Here is a 22,083-nt window from a genome sequence, read left to right as displayed (position 1 = left end):
TCAAGAATTAACTAATTGTTTTAGTTCCTGTTGGGGCTTATGAACCAAGCCGTCAACAAATATATATTCATATAAACATAATAGTTTCATTGCTTTTTTGGTAAGAGATTGAATAGATTAAAAAACGTATATCTGCCAGCACGATGCGGAACCTTTTTTCTTTTACCCTCTGTATGGCGGAACTATTTAGTTACGCACCGGAAGTTTCCAGGGTGACATTAGGACAGGACGAAAAGGAAGGCATGGTTTTTCTGATGTTGTTAGACCCCATGCGCCTCTAGTTTATTTGTATATATTTTTTATTTATGTGATAGTGTGTATATTAAACAGCGCAATGTTGGCGTGGAGCGGTCGGTTTCTTCTTCAGCGGGGGCCTGGGCTCATCTCTCTCCGAGCAGCAGCTGAAAGGTGATGCTAATGCTAACTGGATGTTGTGCTAATGTAACTGTAGCTTCAGTATGTAATGTAAGCTTATCTAAAGTAGGTCGCTGTCGTTAATGAGGTGCTGTTTATTTATTTACTGCACTTTGCTGTTTTTAAACCAAGCCAATTATGTGTTAAGAAACTGGCTTTATGAGATAATTTAGTCATTTGAGTAAAGCTAAATCTAGCTTAATTGCCTCTGCTTACCTGTGAACAGTGGTGTAATGTAACAAAATCCATTTACTCAAGTACTGTACTTAAGTAAAATGATTAAATACTTTTAATTTACCTGAGTATTCTCAGTTTTTGCTACTTTAAACTAATACTTCACTACATTTTAAAAGCGAATATTGTACTTCTTACTCCTCTACATTTATTTGACAGCTTGTGTTGCTAAATTAGTTACTTTTTAGGTTTAGATTATTAGCTAATATAAATAAGTTAGTTTATAAACTTTGAGATATATATTCATATCTTAAGATATAAGCAGTATATCAAGTTATTCAAATTAGCTCTACATTTAACAGTTGTGATAAAAACACATTGGTACCTTAAGTATATTTTGATGCTGATACTTTTGTAATTTTACTCCAAGTACGATTTTGAATGTAGTTCTTTTTTTAAGTATAGTATTGCTACTATTTAAGTAACACATCTGACTACTTCTTCCATCACTGCCTGTGAAGTTGAGTGTTATATCTATACTATATATATCGTACTATTGCAAATATCTCCTACGGTTCTCCATGCATTTTGTGTAGTGTTTTTCATGTATGCAAAATTCTTCTTCCTTAGATATTTTTTGTATTCTGACAGATATACTGCAGAGAAAGTCATAAATGAATGAACGGATTAACCACACCACAGTCCCAGTCTTGTCAGTAATAAACGAGTAATATCTTGATAGCCATCTGCAAACAGACGTGGGCAGACGACAGAAGGTCAACAGGGTTTAATCAGACCTCATATTTTTATTTTCTACGACGGAGTATTAGGGACAAGACTTAGAACAAAAAAACAGAGATTTCGAGAATAAAGTCGTAATAATACGAGAATAAAGTTATAATTACGATAATAAAGTCGTAGTTTCATAAGTGACTTGAGAAGCGGACTTGGAGGAGATTGTCTCCTTTCTGCAGGAGGAAATGTCTGGTTCTGGCCGACTACATTACATTACATTGCATTTTGCTGACGTTTTTATCCAAAGGGACTTACAATAAGTGCATTCGACCAACAAGATACAACCTTGAAGAAAACAGAATCATATAAGTACATCAGCTTTCATAGAGCCAAAACATTTCAAGTGCTACTCAACTGGCTTTAGATAAGCCAGTCCTTTGTTAGTATAGAAGTGCTTTGTTAGCAATTCTTTGTTACTAATTCTATGTTAGTAATTGTATCGCTCGAAGTGGAGTCGAAAGAGATGAGTTTTCAGTCTGCGCCGGAAGATGTGTAATCTTTCTGCTGTCCTGATTTCAATGGGGAGCTCATTCCGATTCCACTACAAGGCTATCGTTCGACTCCTTCTGGATCCAAAGCCTTGATTACAAGTCTCATCGTTTCTTGTGAAACAACAAATCCCCTTTGAACAGCTCGTAGATGTAACCAACCTCCTCGAGGAAAGGAGACAATCTCCTCCAAGTCCGTTTGGTTCTTTCTTTGAAATAATAATCATAGTTTCTTGCACAACCTTTTCAAAGTTCTAATACTTATGATAATCTGATGCTGATGTGCCAAAAGATTAAGTATTTAGTTATTTGAGAAACCTAAACTAAAGCACTGCTTCACAAGATGCTCCACATTCCTCATTGTATTGCAGGACGCTGCTGTCGTCTCCTTCTCAAGTCACTTATGAAACTACGACTTTATTCTCGTAACATTACGACTTTATTCTCATAATATTATGACTTTTTCTCGTAATATTACCACTTTATTCTCGAAATCTCTCTGTTTTTGTTTTCTAAGTGTGGCTCTAATACTCTGTCGTACTAAAGCAATGATATTTACCAAAATGCATAAACTGTCCATATCAATGTGTGGACCTAAACCTGGTGTTACCTATTAGCAAGGACGCTGCAGTGACTAAACTGACTCGCTAAGCTAAAGTGAGTAGTAAGAGACGTGAAGCAACAAGGCACCTTTCAGTTAAGGTTATGCAGTGAATTCATAAATCACCCCTGAGATAGCGATTCTCCGAAAATGAGTTGTTTTGCGGTAAAAAAAAAAATCCTGCCTATTTCTGTTTGGCTTAATTGTAAATGGCATTTATTTGAGTTTGAAGCTGTGCATCAGACAATAAGAACTCTACAAATTCGTTACCTCATATTGTAGGAAATTGGGATGGTCTCTAACTTAAATGACATCTAATTGAGTTTTTTTTGTATATATATATATATATATATATATATATATATGAAATAATGAACAAGCAAAGTCATCTTTAGTTCCCTGATATAAATAAGCACATTTGCGTGCAAAACTCTTGTATTGATCGGTCACAGTTGTGGATATGTGTCTGACCATTATTGATCTAACTGTCATCTTTCTCTTTTTCTTGCAGTCCTGCACATTCAGTGTTTATTTTCAGGACACTAAAGTCCACTACGTGGTTTGATGAACACCTCACAGAGGACAACCAGGAGTTCATGAGGAAGACCATAGCGGAGGAATACAGGAGTCAAACGGCTGAGAAGCTCAACCCGCTCAAAGATGAGCCCTGGCAGCGCCATGACTGGGCAGAGGGTGGGTGTCGGGAGAAGGGCGAGCTGTTAAAATGATGCACCTCTTCCTGTTTGCTCCCAATTAAACTGTCTTTACATCTGTTCCTCTTTACAGGCAGTCGAAGAGTTGGATTAGTAGCTGTGAAGTTGGGGATGGCTCCTATCTGGACGAAAGCGGGAGAAAAACACGTTGTCACCTTGTTACAGGTAACACACACACACACACACACACACACTAGGGCTGCTCAATTAATCGTGTTTTAATCGCGATTACGGTTATGGCTTGCAACGATTACGAAAACAACGTAATCGAAATAAAACAATTGTTTTTTTATTATTATTATTACTTTTTTTTAAATCATTTTTTTTGTTTTTGTTTTTCAGTTGAATTATACTTAAAGTTCAGGGTAATCAACTGTTAAAAACATACTGTTCACATTTTTTCTCCAATAAATGGATGTTTTCAAAGTCAATGAATAATCGCATTTAATAATCGCAATTACAATTATTGAACCAAATAATCTAAATTTTGATTTTTGCCATAATCGAGCAGCCCTAACACACACACCTCTCTGTTGCCTTTTTTGTTGTACCTAAGCTTTCCATCCAAAAGTATTTGGTATTCTTTAGGTCCCATAATGCCTATTTGTGGTCTATGATGAAATGACCTGCATGTGAGAAAAGCAGATTCTTTAGCAAATATTGAACACCTTGCAATCTCACCTGCAGTCTTTAAACATGCAAGGTGCAGAGAGGATGTATTTTAAAGTCAGGTTTATTCAGATCATGTTTTAAATGAGACCAACTAGTCTGCCAGTGAACTCAATTGATGTCAGAATGTGTTCACTCTGCCCTTTTAATGAAACTGGAAGAGAGTAGCATTACAAACTCCTACTGCAATTTCAGTCAAATGTTAATGTTAATAGTCAGACTTTCCTTGTATTTCTCATCCCTGCCTCTTAATCTCACATTCAAGGGCGTTCCAAAAGTTCGTTCCCCATCTGATGATTCACTTTCATCACATTCAGTCATTTTTCTTCCGTTTAGCTGATGCAGGAACAGGCTGTGCTAGATGGAAAGTGTTTTAAAACCCTTTCTCAGGGTGAAAGTTCTCCCACGACTTCAGCATTGTGGGACATGTTCTATCTGAAACAAAAGTGAAATATGTCATAATGTAATGAACTCATATATTATAGGTTTAACTTAGATTTTTCCAAATGTACATATTTCAATAGGGACTTAAATAATTAGATGTTTGTGTATGTTGTAGGGCAGAACACAACAAATGGCACAGTGACTATAACGTGTGTTAATCCAGCCTCTGTTCTTTTTTCAGGTGCAGGACTGCCATGTAATTAAGCATCTGTCCAAGGAAGAATTTAATGGACACACCGCTGCCCTCTTGGTAGGAGGGAAGAACGTATCACCATTCTTTGTAAGAAATACAAATTAATAACGTCAACAAATACATGTATAAGGGTTTTATCTTCACTGAATTCTGTGTTTTGACATATGATGTTGCTTAGGTCAATTTGTATTGCTGTCATTTGTTCTAGTTGTTTTTCTAAAATGTTCTTTAACTAGCTTTCATCAATATTTGTTCTAATAATAATAATAATAATAATAATAATAATGCGTGAAAGGGCAGTTTCAAAGAAAGAGTATAGAGCTTTACATCAAGTCCCAGCTCATATTTCTTGATGAACCTTTCAATGACAATATGTTGGTTCATTTGCACCGCTCTCATGTTTTCGGGCCAGACAAAGCCAGAGACAAGCTGATGAATGTTATAGAGCTAAGCAGAGAAAGAAACTTGATCTTTCCCTCAGAAGTTGATGTTTTTAAAAAGCACACTTTAGAAAGACAAGAAAATAGCTTTGAGGATAACCTTAGAAAACTCCCTGTCTATTATCGTTATCCACATAATCGTTATCAACATCACAAAATACATTTGTCTCGGTGAGCTTTACAGATGAACCAACTATTGCTATTATCCATTAATGTACCGTTTTTGTTTGAATTATTATTGACTAAATAAGGCCTGCACTACAAATCTCAGCATGTTAGATAATTACCTTTTTAATATGAATCAAAACAATCCTTAATAAGGTTGAAACTAAGATATTGTTAAATGCTTTAATTTGTACTGAATTGTAACGCTTGAGAATATCATATCTTATCACTACGCTCCATATAATACCGGCAGAGCAGCCAGTGCCAAATCCATAATCATATCACAATGTCCATTTTTGTTCATTTGAGTTCTGGCTACATTTCATAATCATAAAGAAATCGAATCAGTCTGACAGCTTTATGGAAGCATAACTGAGTTTTGTCATTTCCCCGTAGCATTGAGCTCATATCAGCCTCTAAGTTCGCAGACCTTTTATGAATACAGATCCATCGCCGGGAGATTATACTCACCCACTAACCATTAGTGGCTATACTTCATCTTAGGTGTCAAAATAAACAGGATCCAATCAGATATCACTGCCAACCACGACAAGCACATACGCATTTGAGAAGTGTCTTTCGTGACTGTAATAAACTCACCGCATATCTCACCTCCATCGCAAAAACACTTCTCAAAAACGGATAAACATTTCTAAAGAAGTCGAAGGCCCTTTTTAGTATGCATGACATGGATTTGTTTGACTTTTTAAGGAGGAAACAAATGAGCAAGGTGACTGAATCAAAGCGTGATTTATTCATTGAGTCTTGTTGTTTAGGATCCCCCTCACAGCCACATCACTCCCCAGTCAGAGGCAGAGTTTGTCAGAGTGACGAGCTTTGGCAGGCTGATTTTCACCCTTCTGTTGAAAGGGAGAGAGTATAGAGTGAGTGGATGGGCTGAGATGAGAGCGAGCTGTATGAAAGCAAATGTCAGAGACTCTCATTGCCAAGTGTTCGTGCGTATGTCTGCCTGCCTGTGTGTGTGTGTGTGTATGTGTGTGTGTGCGCGTGCTTGGCTCCTGTACAGTTGTAACAGGCCCACAGTTAATTTAAAATGCCAAAGTCCAACTGCTGTTCGTTCAACACTTCATCTCCCTTCCTTCCATCCTCACATTGCTTTTCTCTCTATCATCGTGATTGGCAGAGGTCTGAAGAGCACATGGAGATGTTCAGGAATGCGGGGGTGCCTCCGAAACAGAAAGTCACCACCTTTAAAGTCTCAGACAATGCCATCATCAAGCCAGGTATACACACGGCACTAGGTTGAAATGTCACACAATATCATTTCCTTTGATTGTACACATTCTATAACGTAACTCTTTGTTGTGTGTGCAGGCACTCCTCTGTTTGCGGCACATTTCCGTCCAGGCCAATATGTGGACATCACCGCCAAATCGTAAGTCCTGTTATGCCGGCTTTCCATCCTTGCTGGCGCTTCCTATTCTCTTTTTGGGCCAGCAGCTAAAATAGATCTCTTTTCGTGTTATTATCCTCTGAGGCAACAAGTCATCATTCTTCAACGTAACCTGAACATGTGATTCTTGTGTGTAGCATCGGTAAGGGTTTTCAAGGTGTAATGAAGCGGTACGGGTTCAAAGGTCAGCCAGCCACCCACGGCTCAACCAAAACTCACCGCAGACCGGGAGCTTCTGGGCCTGGAGTAAGACACACACACACACACACACACACACACACACACACACACACACACACACACACACACACACACACACACACACCGTGTAAGACGCTTATCCTTGCCAGACATGAACAGTTGGCTTTCCTTAATGACTCCCAACTAATACGAGTGTCTTTTATCATCTAGGATGCAGCCAAAGTGTTCAAAGGGAAAAAGATGCCCGGAATGATGGGAAACATTACCATCACAGCTCATGGGCTGAAGGTACACACTCACTCACTCTCACACACACACACTCACAAGGACAAACGCACAAAGTCTTGTTTTTGAACTTGTTTGTCCTTGACTGCAATTTCAGTTCAATACTCTCATCTGCATCCTCCTCTCCTGCAGGTATGGAGGGTCAATACCAAGTACAACGTGCTGTATGTGAACGGCTCGGTGCCCGGACACAGGAACTGCGTGTTGAAGGTAAAAATAATCATATACACACTTGTGGTGTCGAAGGTCAATTCCAGCATGCTTAGTCTTGTGAGAGAGACGAGCGACCTTGCACCTGTAAGACACCGTCACACCTGCAAGACTGTGTGATCCATCTTCATTGACTCCGTGCTGGATCAGCTGTGTGTGTGTGTATTTCTGTGAAGGGGGAGAATGGGAGCGCGCCCCTTAATGATGTTAGAAATATCAGCAGCATCCTTCACCTACTCAGCATGTTGCGTTAGTACACACACACACACACACACACACACACACACACACACACACACACACACACACAGCCTATTATTCTTTTTGCAGACAAGCGATAATGAATACAAATGTGCATTGCATTTCAACCTGCTCAGCTGTCCTACACACACACACACACACACACACACACACACACACACACACACACACACACACACACACACACAAATGCACTATTGTTTATTTTTGATATTCTGTGCAGCCATATGTTAATGAGGATTAGCTATGTTCTATTGATTACAATGAATGGCAATACAATGCAATAAACAGTATTCTTCATTATTCATCATTATGTTGTAGTTTTAATAATAACAAAGACTTTTTTTAAATGTATTATTCGATAAGCGCAGTGCTTCTCAGACTGGGGATGCAGAGGGAAAGTAAATGATTAACACTCTAGTGCAAACACAATTAGGTTATCATTTATTGTAGTATTGTTTACAATGACATTACTAATTGTCTTGTTTTGTTAATAGTTTCCCCTGTATTGTAATGATTAACATGTAAATGTGTAATGTTTTATTATGCTTCTTCAGGGGATGACAGAATCAGATTGATTCTGATTTGATTTTCTAAAGTTTGAAAATAGTGGCACGAGGCTTTAACACAGCGCTTGTTTTGTTTAACCCCCGATATCCTTATTATAATGAAATCAAGCACAGGCAAACAATACATCCACAAATAGACAAGCTGCTAAATCAACATTTCTTTTACACAACTAACAATAAGAGATTTTAAAGTTGAAAGCAACTAGAAAGTACATGATGTCACTCAGTTGTTTCAGTAATAATTCAAAGTTATAAAGCTTTAAAAAAGTGTGTGTTGTGTGTTCCAGGTGAGAGACTCTGTACTACCAAACAGGAAGTCCTCCCTGATCAACCCTCCTTTCCCGACATATTTCACAGAAGAGGAAGGAGACCTGGATGAAGACTTGTACGACGAGAACTTGTTCATTCAGACAGATCCATCGTTATCACTGTCCTGAAGACCCTCCCACCCATGCACACACCCCCCCCACACACACACACACACACACACACACACACACACACACACACACACATCATGTTTTCATCTAAAACCACGATCCTACAATAAAGAGTAATTCCTTTGAATGCCTCGAGTCTCTTTAGTTGTTTTTATCGTGAGAAGAACCAACACCAGTCCTATCTGTTTGATCCAAACAGTTATTACGGTCCCTTCCCCCCGAAACCATGGTAACTGTAGGAGTGATGATGTCACTGGAGGATCCCCAAGCAGAGGAGAGAAGCGGAAAAAAAGACAGTGAAATGAAATAAAACAAAGGAGGGGAAGATGGGGTGGAGACATTTGCAATATCTATGCAGGATAAGGGGGGGGGGGTCGGGAGAGGTGGTGAGCTAGATACGATGAGCTGCACTGTGAGGGGAATACAGACAAATTGGGGAGAGGGTAGGTAGGTGTGGAGGAATGAATGGGGTTAAAGGAATGAAACACAAAGGAGAGTAAACACTGGAGAATGGGAGGGAGTCAGTGAAGGTGTGGAGGGCATCTAAATGGAGAGCAAGGGATGGAGGCTGACAAAGGTTGACATTTGTGCATAAGAGGATAAATGAGGACATTAATGTTGCAGCAGGAACCGCTGGGCGCTTAAGTGTGTGTGTTTGTGGCTGACAAATTCCCTCCTGCGCCGTGTGGGACCACTCCTTTCCTTTTTTGGAAATAACTTATCTAATGAGAGTAATGTCCTCCAAAGTGTTGGACTCTTGTTCAGTGTGAATGCCTTCATGTGATTCAGTCCCTCCCTCCCTGCTGTATATCTGCTGTTTAATTGACAGCAGTGCAAACAAGGCTTTTAACACTGACAAGTGGTAGCGATGCCTGACAGGAAACCCTGCAATATCTGAGGATACACACCCTGCATTGATGCCTTTTCTCTCATTGAAATGATACACACCCGGCTGACTCAGGAAGGCGTGACATACAGTAGTTGGTGATTTAGATTTATGAAAAAAGATGTAGGGTGATTTAGTTTGTTGCAAACAACGTCCTGCTCCATATAACATGCCACAGCTTGTAGGTCCATGAGGCGGCAGCAGGTTCTTTGAAATGGTAATGATATCGTTTGAAAGTCCAGCTCTGCGGAGCCTGCACATCATCAGGCTCTTGTGGGGGTGGAGGAGAGGAGAGGAGAGGGGGGTGGGGGATCGCTGCCTATTAAAGCAGCAGAGCAGAAAGAGAAGACTAACAACTCCAGCCTGTGTGTGTGTGTGTGTGTGTGTGTGTGTGTGTGTGTGTGTGTGTGTGTGTGTGTGTGTGTGGTAAAACATCATTAGGTTAGTTAGTTTTCAGTGGTGTACTCCACCCAATGACTGATACAAAAAGAAATACCCTGGAAATCAGGACGGACTCTAGTACGGTATCTGTAGCCTATGATAATGTGTTTAGGGAGATCAATAAAAGCGCTGGTACATCTGTGGTTAAACTGTGACCTCTGGTTTCAGTGTCATTAGGTCAAACACTTTTTAACTGCACAAATCTCCCTTCAAGACTGCAGCTGTATAAACCTGAGATCACTTAAAGGCCTTCAAATCCTGTTTTTGCTATCAGCATCCTAATATGTCTAAGAGGGTCCCTAAATAAACACAGAAGGTTATATATATATGGGATTTTAATAAATATTTGGTACAAATGTCTGTATTTTGTAGTTGGCTGTTAATGTAAAAGAAAAAATACACATGAAGATACACTATGCTGTTTTTAATAAATATTCACCGCTATAGAGAAATACATAACGTGTGACCATATTGAGAGCCTTTTAGTCACTTAGGTTGGACTTTTCGTTGTTGAGAATCAACTCCGGACATGATTTGATTTTGGCTGGAGAGTAAAAATATTTTGTGACCTGGTAAAACCCCCGAACAATAATACATGAATAATACAGCCCAGAGAAGGCATTGCATAACCACTCATGTTAAATATTTAAAATATTAGGTTTATGCATTTAAAGGACTTGGTTCTAGCTAAAGCTGCAACAAAAAAACATTATAAAGAATTGATCTAAAAATGTCAGAAAATAGAAAAAATGCAGACAAAGAGTTCTAACCCAGAAATACCCATACGATAATAGAAACTATAATGTATTCATTATTAAAAGATTCGACATTTCAGTCTTTTTGGTGAACATCTTATTAATTACTGTAAATAAAGTTTAAATGATCAACTAATAAACTACCATTAAACTATAAACTATCATTAAACTTGAGTAAAACCAAAATTAATGCTGTTCGGTAAACATAGAACAAAAATACAAATGCAAATAAAAATAGACTGGGTTGAAATTGAAAGAGTCCATGAAATGAAATGTCTTGGGGTAATAATAGATGACACAATAAGTTGGAAATTACACATAAAACATGTACAATCAAAGCTGTCCAGAAGCATTTCCATTCTAAACAAAGTAAAACAAGTCCTAGCTCAGAAATCACTTTGCATTCTCTAGTCTTACCATATCTGACTTACTGTGCTGAAATGTGGGGCAATAACTACAAAAGTTCAGTATCTATTTTAAGAAAGAAAGCCATAAAAATCATTCACAATGCCAAATATCTTGATCACACTAACGCATTATTCCTGCGGTCAAAATTGTTCAAATGTACACACCTGGTAGAATTCCAAACGACACAAATCATGTTTAAGGCAAAAAACAACATTTTACCAGGAAACATCCAAAAAGTATTCACTCAACGAGTGGGGGGATATACTGTAGTTCAAGGAGACCATTTCAATTCGAAATTCATAGGGTCCGTAAAACCAGAAGAACATTTCTCAGCCTATGGAGTGAGACTGTGGAACAGTGTGAATGTGGAGCTAAAGCGATGTCCAGACATTAACCAGTTCAATTACTTTCTCGAGGTACAGGGATGGGGAGGGTGTTTGACTGTATGTATCTATGTATATCTATGTGTATAAATGTGTATGTGTATATGTACATGTGTGTGTGTACATATATATGTGTGTATATGTATATATGTCAATCAACAAGTAAAGCAGATTCATTAATAATAATAACAATAATAATTAATAATAATAATGATCATTATTTATAATTATTTATAGATTATAGATTATAAATAAATAATTTAGGGAAAAGGGGGTGAGATTAAATAAATTATAGTTCTTCTAACTCCTTTTCGAACACTAGATGTGGAACTGTTTAATGCTGTTGTTGTTATTGTTGTTGTTATTGTTGTTGTTGTTGTTGTAAATGTCACTTTGTTTTGTTTTCTTTTGCAGATGCACTGCAACATTTCTTTGTTTTTTGTAATTATTTATTTTACTTGTTCGAAATAAAATGTATCAATCAATCAACTATTCAAATATGCAGCTGCTCTTTTAACATGAACTAATGTCAAAACAGCTTTGAAACAACAACACTGGCCAAATGGCATGCCATTTTAATGATCAACATTTAACTCTTAATATAAGCCCCATGGGACCTTCGGCGGGTCCGAAACCACAACATCTGCAAGCAACAGTGTCTGAGGGCTTCTTAAGATTTAATAAACTATGAATGTTTCATATCCATGTAACGGGAAGAAACTCAGCTAACTGATGATTATTTTTTTTTAGCAAAAAAAACCACAAGGCTAACGCTGAGCCTCTGAATTAGCCCCGAGTGAAAAAATGCTAACGCCGTTAGCACAGAAAACACGGGCATAACACCCTTATTACTTATCGTAACTGCACATCCAACATATCGATTAGCATTGTGAGATTACACAGAATCGATGGGTATCTATATCATCACCATGATCAGAACTCGCGACATTATAAACGAAAACAGACATCACAACACGTGGCATTAGGTAGCAAACATGGCAATATGTCTTACCTTTGTCGTTGTCTGATCAAAAGTTGTCTTCAATAGCATTAAAACGATAAAAACGCTGCTGAAGGTTAATCCAATATGTCTGTGTCACTTTGAAATGATTTCTGATAATCCATCAGCAATAAACCTATAGCTTTAAATGTTCAGATTTCAGAGCGTAAGGCAAACTGTGTGCGCATAGCTCGCACTTCTCAATGGTAACGTTTGTGTATGTGGAAATTCCCCTTCGATTCTATTGGCTCTAACGGTTAAAAAGAGATGTCAATAATCAAAATCGACCAATGGGTTCCAGAGAAACGGCAAAAACGCCCATTTTCACCCAAATGACCCCAGAGGTGGAGTTTTTTTTTCTAAACCTCTCTAAAAAGGTCAAATGTCACTTGTTTTGCATCAATATTGACACAGGGTACTTATTATATGTTGTACTTTGGATTCCTGAAGCTTTTAGTCTACTAACCCATCATTCAAGGGTGATTTTCACTATAAGTAAAACATATTTTTTGGACGGACACTATAATTTAAAAATGTTCAATCTGAATTTTCTTTAAAATAAAACAAATCTATATTGATTCTGACTTTTCTACATCCAACTCACAGGTTTATCATTACTTTGAGAAAAAAGATTATTAATTTTCCCCTTTTATAAGTGTTATGGTCATTTGTTCTGCAAATGTCATTTTTGAGCCTGAGACCTGAAAAACAGGCTTGGGGCTTAACAAGACATGAAACCATGTGACGAAAAATTTGACACGTCTTTCCTAGGACTTGTTTTGACAAGAGAATCAAATTGAAACAAGACATTTAAAATAAGCAGATGAGTTGTTGAGCAGAGGGAGCGAAAAACAGATTTGAAGACGGCATGCCTAAGCAAGTCTCCGTGCGGCTGTCCCACCTAACACAAGATCACAAATCTAGTGCTTTCCTTGCCTGTCAAAGTGTCAGATATCGGATCCCTTAAAACCTGTTAAACCCAGAGCCTGTTTTTTAGGTTTCAGGCTCGAAAATTACATTCCCAGAACAAATGACCATATCTTCCCTTCTAAAAGGGTTACATTAATAATCTTCTTTCTCAAAGTAATGATAAACCTGTCAGTTGGATGTAGAAAAGTCAGATTCAATATAGATGTTTTTTATTTTAAAGAAAATTCAGATTGAACATGGTAAAAAACTGTAAATTATAGTGTCCGTCCAAAAAATATTTTGTACTTATAGTGAAAACTAACCTTGGATGATGGGTTAGTAGACTAAAAGCTTTAGGTATCCAAAGTACAACATATAATAAGTACCCTGTATCAAGATTGATGCAAAACAAGTGTTATTTGACATTTTTAGACAGATTTAGCACAAAAAAACTCTTCTGGGGCAATTTGGGTGGATTTTCCATATCTCTGGCTCCCCCTGCTGGATTTTGACATGTGAAATCTCTTTCTAACCGTCAGAGCCAATGGAATCGAGGGGAACTCCCACATAGTCCTTATTTGGTCATGTGTGTGTATTATACTGCCGCATAGCCAAGACCGGAAGCAGCAGCCACTCTGGTGGCTACCATTAGCAGCTAACTTTTGCTCTGCGATTTTTACATAAAAATGGAATTATGGATTATAAATAATTCCAATTATTACCCAGGAACTTTATCAACCTATGGATTAACCGATTCAGCCGCGTTTTTTCTCGTTTAAATGCCATTGAACACGTCTTTTGATCAGATTAACAGCTACGGTGAGACGATCTCCCTAGAAGCTACGTAAAGGTACGTGTTGTGATGTCTGTCTTTGCTTCCCCTGTCGCAAGTTCGGATCACTCAGTAAGTAATAAGGGTACTTTTATCTTGAGTTCTGTGCCAATGTCCGTTAGCATTTTTCGCTAAGGGGTCATTTAGATGCTTCTTATGAGACTTGTGTTTTGTTTTGGTAAAAATTGTTTATATCGTCAGTTAGCTGAGATTATTTCCGTTAATCTGGTATAACACATTAATAGGTTCTTAAATATTAAGATCCCCTGAGACACAGTGTCCTGAAAAAAAACAGGGTCCCCGCCAACGGGGACCTTGGGGCTTAACAGGTTTAAAGCATTTGCATCCCTTAATTAAAGAGAACGACAAGATTTGGCTCAATCTAAACTTTTGGGGAAATTACTTTTAGTGTAAGAGTTAAGGTCGCCCACTTGTGATTTTGACCCCAGTGTGAAATGATGGATCTACTCCTCTACTTCTGCTGGCTCAACACATGAGATATCTGATTTCCATTAGTAAAGAGGACATACACACACATACACAGCCTCCCTCCACCTACTGTGACTCTGACTCTCTCTCTCTCTCTCTCTCACACACACACACACACACACACACACACACACACACACACACACACACACACACACACACACACACACACACACACTGTTTGATTGCCTCCTTAGCAAGCAACAAATTCTCTGCCCAAGACTGGTCAGCACTTATGTTGTTACTTCCTTTGCTGCCGAGTTTACATAAAAAGTGATGAAGGGACCTGCATCTGAACACACACACACACACACACACACACACACACACACACACACACACACACACACACACACACACACACACACACACACACACACACACACACACACACACACACACACACACACACACACACACACACACACACACACACACACACACACACACACACACACACACACACACATACACACACACACACACACACACACACACAGATCAGCATGTGAGTGTTTGTGCATTATGAATTATTGAGTGTGTTATTTGAGGGACAGCTGGCTCTTGAACACATTAACTCCCTCAGTCAGGAGGCGGTTGTTAGTCGATAGTGACGGGAGCAACGCACTCAAAACAAGAGAGAAATAAGAAATGTTAATGCAATTTCACATTGACAACAGCATCAGTAAGCCATGCTATTATACAAGCTCTCAACTCTATTAGCACGAGAGGTCAAATGAATGAATCGTTTCACCAGGCAGAGAATATTAGGTTATTTTTATTACACTGAATACAAAGACACTACAAATAGAGGCCTCTGAGTGACATTTGAAGTTCATAAAAGTCACTTTTGAATCAATGGTTCTGACTCAAGCTCTTGCACTGCATAATATTGTCTTTCTGTTATGGCACAAGCGCTGCAACACTGACTCAAAGCCTTAAACTATGTACATATAAATGTCTTGATGAAGTTTTCCCAATTATAATGTTGTTTACTATGATATAACCCGGAGTCTGTGTGGAAAAAGAACCCTGCACATGCACAACTATAACGGCACATCGCTCTAAGCCTCGCTGCCGGTGGCCCTGCTGTGGCGAGCCCTTCCCAATTGTGCACACCTCTGTCTCATGAGCCTGTGTGTGTGTGTGTGTGTGTGTGTGTGTGTGTGTGTGTGTGTGTGTGTGTGTGTGTGTGTGTGTGTGTGTGTGTGTGTATGTGTGTGTGTGTGTGTGTGTGTGTGTGTGTGTGTGTGTGTGTGTGTGTGTGTGTGTGTGTGTGTTGCCTGCCACCCACGTTGATACATTTGGGTTCCTTCCTTCCAGCACCACTGGGTGAAAGCAGGGTGCAGCCTATGAGTCCCCTCCTTCCTCTCCACAGGCGTTGCTATCCTGCTCTCAGATATATGTTGTGTGTGTTTGTGTGTGTGTGTGTGTGTGTGTGTGTGTGTGTGTGTGTGTGTGTGTGTGTGTGTGTGTGTGTGTGTGTGTGTGTGTGTGTGTGTGTGTGTGTGTGTGTGTGTGTGTGTGTGTGTGTGTGTGTGTGTGTGTGTGTGTGTGTGTGTGTGTGTGTGTGTGTGTAAGCACAATGCCTCCATTTATAGCACCTAACAAAGACAGTGTTCCCTATTACCCATCATTGTCTCCCTCTTTTTACTCAATTATAGACCACCTTGGGTCTGAGACAAGTCGGGTTGTCGTGAAAATACACTGAAAAAACTGAAAGGTTGACTTTTATTTATTTATTTAATTTTATTTATTTATTCATTTATTTAATAGAGACAGTGCACATTAATGAACATTTCTGTAAATTTGCCAGAGTTAGCCAAGAGGCTATTTTTCATCTGTAGTCCCTGGACAGATTTTAAAAGTTAACCTAAAACACATTTCATTTTAAACAAGTAAATACAATACATTTAAAACATGCAACAGATATTACTGGGATATTTAAATAAAACAATTTAAAATACAGAACATTAAAACAAAACAAATAAAACAAAACAAAAGAACATGGCAGTGGGTTGTAAGGAGCAGAAGATTGGGTCAGTGTTGGCAGAGTTGATTCCTCACTAACCATATTTTGAGTTTTGATTTAAATAAAGTGAATGTGGTCTGGTCTCTGATTGGAGGTGGGATTGAGTTCCATTGCTGAGCAGCTTTAACAGAAAATGAAGACTGACTGAAAGAACTTTTTCTGAGTGGAATAATGCAATCTCCTCTCGCTGCACCTCTTGTTACCCTAGTTGCAGTTGTGCGTATGTTAATAAACTGTCTAAGAGGAGGTGAGGTAATTCGTTGACAATCTTGTAAAAAATGCAAGCATTTGCATGTGTAATGAGGTTTTCCCAGCTTAGCAAGTTGTATTTTTTGAGTATTGGGCAGTGATGCGAAAAAACAGATTTGTTGTCCAGTATTTTGAGTGTTTGTTTGTACAATGACTCCAGTGGTTTTAATGTTGTTGTACTGGCATGTGGCCAGGTAGTTAAACAGTAGGTGATGTGTGAGAGAACCATAGAGTGTGTGTACATCAGAGATGCCTCAATTGACATGTAATCTCTGGTGAACCTAAAATTCGACAGACTGAATTTGACCCTATTACATATTTTTTTAACCTGAGCCTTGAAATTGAGTGTTGAATCAATCATGACTCCAAGGTACTTGTATTGTGACACCACCTGTAGCCTCTCCCCTGATACAAAAACATCTGGCGCAACACAAGAGGACTTTGTTTTGGTGAAGACGATGCATACTGTTTTACAAATATTTAGTTGCAAACAGTATTGTTCCAACCAAGTTGTTACATGAACCATGGTGTTTGTCAGTTCATTAGCCACTTGTGTCATATTGCTTCCATGTACATATATTTCAGTGTCATCTGCATACATTTGGATGTTTGTGTTACATAGAGATGGTAAATCATTTATATAGAGCGAAAATAGTAATGGTCCCAGGATTGAACCTTGTGGGACCCCTGTCGAAAGATGAAGGTCAGCAGATTCATGATTTTGAACTCTCACATACTGAGATTGGTTAAACAAATAGGATTCTAACCATCTAAGTGTTTGTGAAGAAAAGTTTAAACTGGAAAGCTTAGATATATATATGAGTATTTTATGATTAACAGTGTCAAAAGCCTTTTTTAGGACAAGAAACACAGCTCCTACAACACCACCTTTATCCATTTTTGATTTGATTTGTTCTGTGAAAAAACAGTTGGCGGTCTCTGTTGAGTATTTCGCCCTAAAACCAAATTGCATTGGATGCAGAGAAAATGTACTAGTGTTTAAATGGTCAATGATTTGCTCAGACACATATTAAATATATTATGTCAACAGATTTCACATAACTTTATTAGGTTAGTTGTAAGCATTAATATCAAGTTTGAATAAAAAAACATGAGGTTTGACTTAATAGTATTGCTTTCCATTATACAGTTATGTGATATTTTTTGACACAATACATTTAATTAAAGTTAACAATTCCGTTTTTTGAGCGTAAGGAAAGGGCCCAAAGTCTGGGAGCAGATCATCCAACATGTTCATAGTTCACAGGGTTTAGATGTTTACCAAAAGCACTTAGACATTTCCCCTCACCTCTCAGTATAAAAAGGTTCTTCATCTTCATCATCAGCATCTGCATCTACTATAAAAGCTTGTGCGTTATTTTGTGGGGTTTAAATGAGCCGTGTGGTGACTGGGAGGTAAATGTCATCGGTTTTCAGCCGGAAACCTTCGCCACAAGAATGTGACCACGGGATGCCGAGTGAATCAATATGGAAGCCAAGGGAGGAGGCAGAAGGGGGGGGGGGTAAAGAGTGAGGGATGTTACCGCAGGTGAGAAACTAAATGACAGCAGCGAGAGGAGGAAAAGAGGATGGAGGGAGAGGAGAGAGAGGGAAGAGTTGATTTTGAGAGGAGGTAACTGCTCTTCCTGTCTGACCTTTGACACTCGGGGAGCAGGTTAAGCTGTGACATTATCAGCATGTGTGTATGTGTGTGTGTGTGTGTGTGTGTGTGTGTGTGTGTGTGTGTGTGTGTGTGTGTGTGTGTGTGTGTGTGTGTGTGTGTGTGTATCCAAATTGTATTACTTACACTCAAACTGGAGTAATTTGCAGGAGACTAATCTTAGTTGCGGATGAACACACATTTGGTGTATTAGTGTGTATTTACAGAGGCAAGATGGTGTGTGTGGCGTTGATTCGAAATAAACTACAATGCCCAAGTCTGTGGTAACAAGGGAAGATGTCACCCAGTGCAACAATCTGGCTCAACTATGTGTTAATAGTTGGGACAACAACGTAGCTCTATGGCATAGACTAGACACTAGAGGAACCTCTTATGGGATTTGTCGGCAATATTAAAACATATACCATCAGGCATCACTTAAATCACACTTTTATAGTGTATATATATGTATATATATATGCAAAACCAAATAGGTAAACAGATGTGTGCTCCCAAGACTCCTGTCACAAATCCAACACAAAAGAGAACTCTAAATTCTCAAACACTCATTTGGACAAACTACTAAACATCAAAACTACTTACATAGCTACACTACTTAAATAAGTAGGACATATATATGTTTGTGTGAAGTGACCCTGTTTCTCAAAAAAGGACAAACTCTTCTCTTGCAAACACCCACGCAGGCACAAGTGATGACATTTCTCAATCCTGAATGGAAAGCCACTTAGCATTAGAGACTCACAAAGGGAGGAGGACACAAAAGCAACACCACAAAGATAGAGAGAGAGAGAGAGAGAGAGAGAGAGAGAGAGGCACTTAATATGTGGAGAGCAAAATACATTACAAACCATGAAAAACATATATAGTAAAAGAGTTAATGTACCTTGTAAGGCATCCTAGGGTTGTTATTCTGCACGTTACATAAACCAGACACAAATATGTTTTAGCATTCATGTTTCTGACCACCTTTCTTTGCTGTGAAAAGTAAACACACAAATAAACAAATGAATAAACATTGTCAAATAAAAAAATGTTTAGAAATGATTTGTTTGAAAATGCAGTCAATTCTATTCACTTTCTGGGAAATCCACTAGTTCTTAAATAAATTGTCTGCTACAAAGACATGTAAGGAGACCTGTGTGTGCGTGCGTGTGTGCGTGCGTGTGTGCGTGTGTGTGTTTGTATATTTAAGACAGCAGGTAAATCTTTTTTTGGTCAGCAAAAAGTACTCTAAAGCCGTACTTAAAGAGGCAGTAATGAAGCTGCCAGCAGGCAATACACTCTTATACTTCACACACTGCACTATCCCAGCTCTTATCTCCACCCCTGGAAAGCATTAAGTACGCCTGAGATCATCAGATATCACCCAGATATCTACCTGATAACAATATCAATTATCAAAGTATCATGTCGAATCAGCACACATTCCCTCGGTCGACACAGAGTGAATGCAAATGAAGATGCAGATCAGCGGTTTCAAAGTACTAGAGGGTCCTATCTGTATCTACAGGAGCAGTGCATGCAGACTGCGAGGCAACGCTGCCCCTCAGTGGTTTATACAGGACCTGCACACACACACACCCACGCACGCACACACGCACACACACACGCAAGCACACACACACAGAGAAGTGGGGCAGGTTGAAGAGTAATTTGCTCAAGGTGACATCTCAGGGGAGATTAGGATACAGAAACATTTCTCTTTAGAGCCTGGGCAAGAGTGGAGTTAGCCATTATATAAACCTAAAAGTATATAAAGGTTATTTAGGACTGCAAATATCTACGACAAATCTCTATCTACTATTTTTGACCACTCCTTTCCTTAATATTTGATCGCCTTTCCTTGACTTGAGACACTCAGAAAAAGCCTGAAAGGTGATTTTAAACTTTATTTAAACCTGCAATGCTCCCACATGTGACTTTAATCTGTGGCACTAGACCTTTTTCCAGGATAAACCAGTTATAAAACAGGTCTATGATCACTCCTTTAACGTGCACTTTAAATCACATCATGCATGGAAGCCGTCACTAGATTGACCGGCAAAACGTATACACCCTGCTGAGATAATAGCTCCTGAGTTTTCAGACGGACAGATGTGAGACTGTTTTTTTAGTGATTGCAAGATTGTTCTCTGAGGTCTGAGCTGAGAAAGAAACTAAAAGCCTCTTAGTGCCAGAAAGAAAAAAGGTTTCTTCTGTACTTTTTCTCTATTTCAAACAATAAATAATGTGGAATGATTTACTTTACCTGTGGAACACATTTAAAGCAGTACAGAAGTTCATTTTTCAGGTAGATATCTTTAATGGTATTGTCTTCCAATCTTCTTACTTTAGCTTTCTTTTTGTATAGCATCCCATAAATGCAACGTACTGTCATGCTACGAGATGCAACATGGATGATTGGCCTGTCCTGTAACCACCCTTGGATTTAAAGGACAGTCAGGTCATCTACAGACTCACAGATTTGTATTGAAGACACTTCAAGACATTTTGGTACATTGATAGGAACCACAGTTACCAATGTTCAACAGTTCAAAGCTACTAGTGTTCAGCTTAGTCTCTACTATTGTACATCAATTGGCAAGCCATACATAGTTGATCTTCACTTGAAGGCGTACAATATTTAAACCACAATTATAGACTCACAGATTTATGTAAAAATAATGCATGCAGCTAAATTGAAAGCCATTTGATGTATAAAATATACCTCCATGCACCAATAATCACAATTCCCGGAAAAATAGACCACCGCTCTTTTCCATTTCCTTGCAGAAAAATTCAGTGAGGCATTTCTGGATACTTCAACAGTTGAAAAAACTGACAACTGAGGACATACTGAGGACAGAAGCACCTTGCAGGGGGGGGGGGGGGCACGACAGGAAAGCTCTTCAGATGCTCCGAGTGTCACTGAGGGATACGGACACTCCACTCTGAAACCTATCAATTACTCTTTTCATGTCAACACAGCCTATTTCTGATGAATGAGTACCGAAGGATAACTTCACCTTCACCTCATCCATCTGGAACGAGAACGTGTTTTTTTCTCGTTGAAATAGTCAGAGAACAAAAGAGCTGAGCGTCTGCTGCCTTCAGCTGTTAAGGAGGTCACATTGCGAAAAAATAGGCCAAGGCTGGATGTTTAATTTGAATTGCCTAAAGAAAGACAAGTGCCTGCTGAAAGGGGGAGCACATTCACGTCCAGAACATTAAAGTGGATCGAGCACTACTTTCATTTATTTTATTGTCATTACACAGTACAGGCACTATGTAATGAAATGGTTTCTCTGCATTTGACCCATCCTAGTGTTAGGAGCAGTGGGCTGCCATTATGAACGGCGCCCGGGGAGCAGTGTAGGGAACAGTGCCTTGCTCAGGTGACCTTCCAGTTGCCAAGTCAAGTCCCTATGGACGCCCGCTACTCTTCACATTAGAAATAATACACTAATAACAGAAGGAACAGGAGACACTGTGAAGGGATACAAAGGGAACTGCACGCCCTGCCCTAACTCTGTTTGAACTGGATGAATACTGACTTTATAATT

At 38.9% G+C, this 22,083-nt stretch overlaps 1 protein-coding gene across 1 annotated transcript; it reads left to right on the top strand.

Annotated features, from left to right (window-relative positions):
• Window positions 1-182: 182 nt before the first annotated feature.
• Window positions 183-8,603, top strand: mrpl3 (mitochondrial ribosomal protein L3). The gene is made up of 10 exons (XM_079653790.1): window positions 183-408; window positions 2,984-3,165; window positions 3,259-3,350; window positions 4,480-4,578; window positions 6,241-6,340; window positions 6,432-6,492; window positions 6,648-6,756; window positions 6,922-6,999; window positions 7,129-7,206; window positions 8,324-8,603. Exons 1-10 carry the CDS (start codon window positions 335-337, stop codon window positions 8,471-8,473), a joined length of 1,023 nt encoding a protein of 340 aa, XP_079509916.1. The 5' UTR covers window positions 183-334; the 3' UTR covers window positions 8,474-8,603.
• The last annotated feature ends 13,480 nt before the right edge of the window (window positions 8,604-22,083 follow it).

Source organism: Notothenia rossii (assembly GCF_949606895.1).
Source record: "Notothenia rossii genome assembly, chromosome: 10".
In the NCBI taxonomy this organism is placed as follows: Eukaryota; Metazoa; Chordata; class Actinopteri; order Perciformes; family Nototheniidae; genus Notothenia; species Notothenia rossii.
Note: the sequence above shows the minus strand (reverse complement) of the source record. Positions and strands in the feature narration are given on the sequence as shown.